The following is a 5,690-nucleotide window of genomic DNA, read 5'->3' on the forward strand; positions in this document are numbered from 1 at the left end:
CGCCCAGGCTGGAGTGCAGTGGCACCATCTCAGCTCACTGCAAGCTCCGCCTCCTGGGTTCACACCGTTCTTCTGCCTCAGCCTCCCAAGTAGCTGAGACTACAGGCGCCCGCCACCATGCCCTGCTAATTTTTTTGTATTTTTAGTACAGACGGGGTTTCACCGTGTTAGCCAGGATGGTCTCGATCTTCTGACCTCGTGATCCACCCGCCTCGGCTTCCCAAAGTGCTGGGATTACAGGCATGAGCCACCATGCCTGGCCGTTGTTTTTTTTTTTTTTTTTTTTTTTTTTTTTGGTATTTTTAGTAGAGATGGGGTTTCACCATATTGGCCAGGCTGGTCTTGAACTCTTGACCTTAAGTGATCCACCCTCCTCAGCCTCCCAAACTGCTAGGATTACAGGCGTGAGCCAACGCGCCCGGCCTTCTTAACTGTTGACATACAAGCATTACAGTAAAAATTAGACTGGAAAGACTATGCCTTGATTTCAACTTTAATCACAATTAATTTATTCTTTCTTTAAAAAAAAAAATGTAATCCCAGCACTTTGGGAGGCCGAGTCAGGTGGATCACCTGAGGTCAGGAATTGGAGACCAGCCTGGCCAACATGGTGAAACCTGTCTCTAGTAAAAATACAATTAGCCAGGCATGGTGGTGGGTACCTGTAATCCCAGCTACTCAAGAGGCTGGGGCAGGAGAATCGCTTGAACCTGGGAGGCGGAGGTTGCAGTGAGCCAAGATCATGCCATTGCACTCCAGCCTGGGCAACAAGAGTGAAACTCCATCTCAAAAAAAAAAGAGGCCGGGTGCGGTGGCTCACGCCTGTAATCCCAGCACTTTGGGAGGCCCGAGGCAGGAGGATCACGAGGTCAGGAGATCGAGAACATCCTGGCTAACACGGTGAAACCCCTGTCTCTACTAAAAATACAAAAAATTAGTTGGGCGTGGTGGCGGGTGCTTGTAATTCCAGCTACTCAGGAGGCTGAAGCAGGAGAATGACGTGAACCTGGGAGGTGGAGCTTGCGGTGAGCGTAGCTTGGGCTACTGCCCTCCAGACTGGGCGACAGACAGAGACTCTGTCTCAAAAAAAAAAAAAAAAAAAAGAATCCTCCAGCATTACATTATATCTCCAGTTACTGTGGCCCAAGAATATATCTTTATCAAAAAATACAAAATCCAGGGAACATGCAAATATCTGAAGAAGAAAAAAACACTGCAATCACTAATGCATATAGTGAAGAGTTGGCCCAGTTCCAGAGTCCATTATGTTTGATAGTTTGTGCACTTGCAGAATGAGAGTGGGGCGGGAGAGTTCCCCACCTGAGGCCACTGTCCTCTCTACGGCCACCTCTAGGTCTTCAAGACCAAGGAACACCTACACTCCAGGTGTCTCCTTGCCAGATGTTTCACCTGCATTGGTAAAAGGCAGAATCCTCAGCAGGGGTCGGTGGCTCACGCTTGTAATCCCAGCACTTTGGGAGGCCGAGGCGGGTGGATCATGAGGTCAGGAATTCAAGACCAGCCTGGCCAAGATGGTGGAACCCCTTCTCTACTAACAGCACAAAAATTAGCTGGGCCTGGTGGCGCATGCCTTTAATCCCACCTACTCGGAAGGCTGAGGCAGAGAATTGCTTGAACCCAGGAGGCAGAGGTTGCAGTGAGCCGAGATCATGCCAATGCACTCCAGCCTCGGCGACAGAGCATGACTCCATCTCAGAAAAAAAAAAAAAGAATCCTGGGATGAGCTGCCCCCCGCCACCCGCCGAGGGACAGGCCTGAGGTATCCCCTCTATTCTGGGGGGTCCAGAGTGGGTGCAGGCTCCTTTAATAGGCACTGAAATGTAGGGGACCCCATCTCAGAGGAGTAGGAGAGATACAGGTAGAGAGAAAAGTAGAGAGCTACAAGGGAGAGAACAATCATGAAGGAAAAGCCAGTTAGGTGAATGGTTTTCAGTGAAGGATGGGACGTGGAACACGGGGCCCTGTGTGCTGGAGCTTCAGAAAATGGGGTCAACCCCCAGGCACCTTTTCAGATTCCTGCCTCCTCCCCACAGCCCTCTGTGCCCCTACCTCTGCTTTTTTCCTAAGGCAGAACTTTGTTTTCCTCAAACGCCCGCTTCCTTTCCTTATCCCCCAAATGCACAAACCTTGCCTCTTCCTCTCCAGGGGAACGCTGACCAGTTTGTGTGAACGCCATCACCCACACTCTTGAAATATATCTGGAAAGTGCCGGAAGTGAACTGGAGGATCCTTGCCTCCCAAAATAGGGACGGGCTCTGAACACCCCACCACGGCCTGCTGCCACGCGCGCCTCTCGCTGCAGGAGCGGTGGATCCACCGATGGGCTTCCAGGGCGGTCTTGCGCTTGAAGCCTTTCCCACACTCCGCGCAGGGGAAGGGCCGGCTGTCGGAGTGAATGCGCCGGTGACTGAGGAGGAGGGAAGAGTAGGTGAAGCGGCGGCCGCAGTCAGAACAGGGGTAGGGCTTCTCGCCGGTGTGTGTGCGCCTGTGGATGGCCAGCAGGGAGGTGTAGGCGAAACGGAGGCTGCAATCAGGGCAGCTGTAGGGCTTCTCGCCCGTGTGCTTGCGCTGGTGGATGGCCAGCAGGTAGGGGTAAGTGAAGCGACTCTTGCAGTCTGAGCACGCGTAAGGCTTCTCCCCGGTGTGAGCCCGCCTGTGGATAGCCAGGGAACCCCTCTGGCGGAAGCGGCGCCCGCAGTCGGGGCAGGGGTAGGGCTTCTCGCCGGTGTGGATGAACTGATGCTGGAGCAGGTACCTGCGCTGGGAGAAACGCGCCTGACACTGGCCGCAGGAGAAGGGCCGCTCCCCGGAATGGACCCGCTGGTGGCTGGCCAGGAGGGAAGGGTAGCTGAAGTTGCGGCCACAGTCTGGGCAAGAGTGGGGCGGTCTTCGGGTCAGAGTGTCCTTGAGCCAGGGATTCATGGGGCTCTGCCTAGGGTTGCAGAGCTCTGGGCAGGCGGCGCTGGGCCACCACTCCTTGACAGCCACTTCATGCGCCACCTCTTTTTGTTTTGGACACTTCTTCAGCCTTTCCTTCTCCTCATTCCCATCCCTGGATCCTGAAACAGGGAAGATGATAAAATCAGAAACTCATCCCTGGATCCTGAGACAGGGAAGATGATAAAATCAAAACCAGCGTATTCCGGGGCCATGTCCTGCCTTGGAAGGCAGCAGGAATGGTTCAGAATATGGCCCCCAGGGAGCACGGCTTAATGATAAGGGCCTCATGAAGCCCTGAAAGCCAGCCTGGAGTAAAAGCAAATGCCATGGGCTGCAGGTTAACACAGGAAGGCCTTGAGCACTGGAGATAATGAAAGAGGAGTCAGGCCGGGTGCCATGGCTCACACCTGTAATCCAAGCACTTCAGGAGGCTGAGGTGGGAGGATCGCTTGAGGCCAGAAATTCAAGGGACAGTGAGCTGTGATCGGGCCACTGCACTCCAGCCTGGGCAACTCTCTAATAAAAAAAAAAAAAAATGCTGGGCGTGGTGGCCCACGCCTGTAATCCCAGCACCACTCTGGGAGGCTGGGGTGGGCAGATCACCTGAGGTCAGGAGTTCGAGACCTGCCTGGCCAACATGGGGAAACCCCGTCTGTACTAAATTACAAAAATTAGCCAGGCGAGGTGGCAGGCGCCTGTATTCCCAGCTACTTGGGAGGCTGAGGCAGGAGAATCCCTGGAACTGGGGAGGTGGAGGTTGCTGTGAGCCAACATCGTGCCACTGCACTCCAGCATGGGCGACACAGCAAGACTCAGTCTCAAAAAAATAAAAAAAGAGGAGTGAACAATATTGAACACTTAACTCTGTGTCAGGCTTTGAGGACACAGTGATGGTCCCAGTCCTCATGGCACTTACCATCCTGAACCTGTTTATGATCCCTTTACAAAACAGACATTCAATGACCTTTGGTACCAACTCAAATTCTTTTGGCACCTTTCCTCTCTGCTCTTACCATCACCAAAAAGTCTACACTTGCTGGCGGGGCACGGTGGCTCACACCTGTAATCCCAGCACTTTGGGAGGCCGAGGCAGGTGGATCACGAGATCAGGAGTTCAAGACCAGCCTGGCCAAGATGGTGAAAGCCCGTCTCTACTAAAAATACAAAAATTAGCCGGGCATGATGGCGGACACCTGTAATCCCAGCTACTCAGGAGGCTGAGGCAGGAGAATTGCTTGAGCCCGGGAGGCGGAGGTTGCAGTGAGCCTAGACCATGCCACTGTACTCCAGTCTGGGCAACAGAGTGAGACTCTGTCTCAAAAAATAAGTCTACATTTGGACTGCCTCACTAGGTTCCACAGGAAGACCTTCTGGGAACAAGCATTTATTCTGGTATCAGGGCTGCAGGAAAAACAGTTCGTCTTCATTTAAAAATCTAATTAATGGTGTTATTTACTACACTTGGTTCACATCATTAATATCCAAGAGGAACATCTGTCTTCATTTTATCCCACAACAAAAATCAAATTACAGGTTTCCCCTTTCCCTTGACCTCCTAGGAAGCTCAAGCTCTATTTTGCATTAAACTGAGTTTTTCCAGTATGGTTAATCGGTTCCATAGATCCCAATTTCGCTGTTCCATCGGGCCATTTTGCAGTGAGATGAGGACGTTTCTGGGGTAAGGTGCAGTGAGACAGGATGGGACTTTGGAGGGGGCAGCCTGCGCTGAGGATGTGAGTTGGCGGCGGGGGTTGGGGCTTCTTCACGGCAACCTACTGGGGTTTCAAATGAAGTACCTGTTTCCTGGCCTTGGCCCCTGCTGAAAGCTGCAGAGCTCTCACCGTCGGGATCCTGGGCCTCCGGGCTCCACGCCTCCACTTCTCCTTCCACCCACGAGATAAAAGCGGGTTTGGGACCTGAAAATCCTGCGAAGGAGAAACAATGGGCTCGGCTGAGCGCACGGGAGGGGATGATGAGGCTGCTCCCTCGGCGCCCCGCTTCCAGCCCACTAGCCTCTGGGGACACCGATCACCGCTTCCCACCGACGGACTGGGTATCCCGGCCGGAGCGCCCGGCCTCACCCAGCGCGCCCAGGTGGCCGAAGGTCTCCCGCATCACGTCTCGGTACAGGGCCCTCTGCGCTGGCCGCAGGCAGCCCCACTCCTCGGGAGAGAAGTACACGGCCACGTCCGCGAAGCTCACGGCGCCCGGCCTGCTTTCCCTCGTCCTCCGGGGCCCGGCCTCCCCGGGTACGTGGGCCGGGCGCGGCGCCAGGGGCGGCCCCATGGGAAACCCTTTCTGCCTGGCAAAGGGAGGCTTCCGGGGAAGGTGGAGATGCTGGCGCTTTCCTGTCTTTCCTCAGACAAATCCGTAAGGGACTCCTGCCCTTAACCAAGATGGAACCTTCCTGGCTTCAACACCCCTCGCCTTTCCTCTCGCCTTTACACACCACGAGGGAAACCAGCGGGAAGGGAGGCCCCGCAACACCACCAACCGATAGATGGCGTACGTTGATTGGACAGTGCCGGGAGGCCAGGAGAAGAAGGAAGGCTGTGATTGGGCTTTCTGGAGCGGCCTGTTTGAAAGGCTGAGGGTGAAGGAGCGACAGATCTGAAAATAGCCGGAGCTGAGGGGGCCTCAGGGTCCACCCTGACTCGCTTTTCCCGGACGGCCTCTTAGGAGAGAGGCTGTGGCCAGCTGACGCGACTTCCTTCTGCTACTGAGGTGAG

General features: G+C 54.5%; 1 protein-coding gene across 2 annotated transcripts; it reads right to left on the reverse strand.

The window, feature by feature from the left end:
• Positions 1-263: 263 nt before the first annotated feature.
• ZNF785 (zinc finger protein 785) lies at positions 264-5,404 on the reverse strand. 2 transcript variants are annotated; one of them, XM_054454226.2, is made up of 3 exons: positions 5,043-5,404; positions 4,758-4,886; positions 264-3,080 (listed from the first exon to the last, which is right to left on the reverse strand). In XM_054454226.2, exons 1-3 carry the CDS (start codon positions 5,245-5,247, stop codon positions 2,197-2,199), a joined length of 1,218 nt encoding a protein of 405 aa, XP_054310201.1. In that variant the 5' UTR covers positions 5,248-5,404; the 3' UTR covers positions 264-2,196. The 2 variants fall into 2 exon arrangements, with proteins under 2 accessions (XP_054310201.1, XP_054310200.1); XM_054454225.2 differs by having other exon boundaries at positions 5,004-5,377.
• Between the last annotated feature and the right edge of the window lie 286 nt (positions 5,405-5,690).

The sequence above is a fragment of the Pongo pygmaeus genome, chromosome 18 (genome assembly GCF_028885625.2).
Source record: "Pongo pygmaeus isolate AG05252 chromosome 18, NHGRI_mPonPyg2-v2.0_pri, whole genome shotgun sequence".
NCBI classification, from domain to species: Eukaryota; Metazoa; Chordata; class Mammalia; order Primates; family Hominidae; genus Pongo; species Pongo pygmaeus.

Excerpts from the sequence above, each read along its gene's own strand:
- ZNF785 (XM_054454225.2), bottom strand. The coding sequence starts at position 5,247 with ATGGGGCCGCCCCTGGCGCCGCGCCCGGCCCACGTACCCGGGGAGGCC. Across the intron at positions 4,887-5,003 it reads CCGGGATACCCAGTCCGTCG|GATTTTCAGGTCCCAAACCC; the intron begins GTGGGAAGCGGT and ends TCTCCTTCGCAG. Across the intron at positions 3,081-4,757 it reads GGGCCAAGGCCAGGAAACAG|GATCCAGGGATGGGAATGAG; the intron begins GTACTTCATTTG and ends TCCCTGTTTCAG.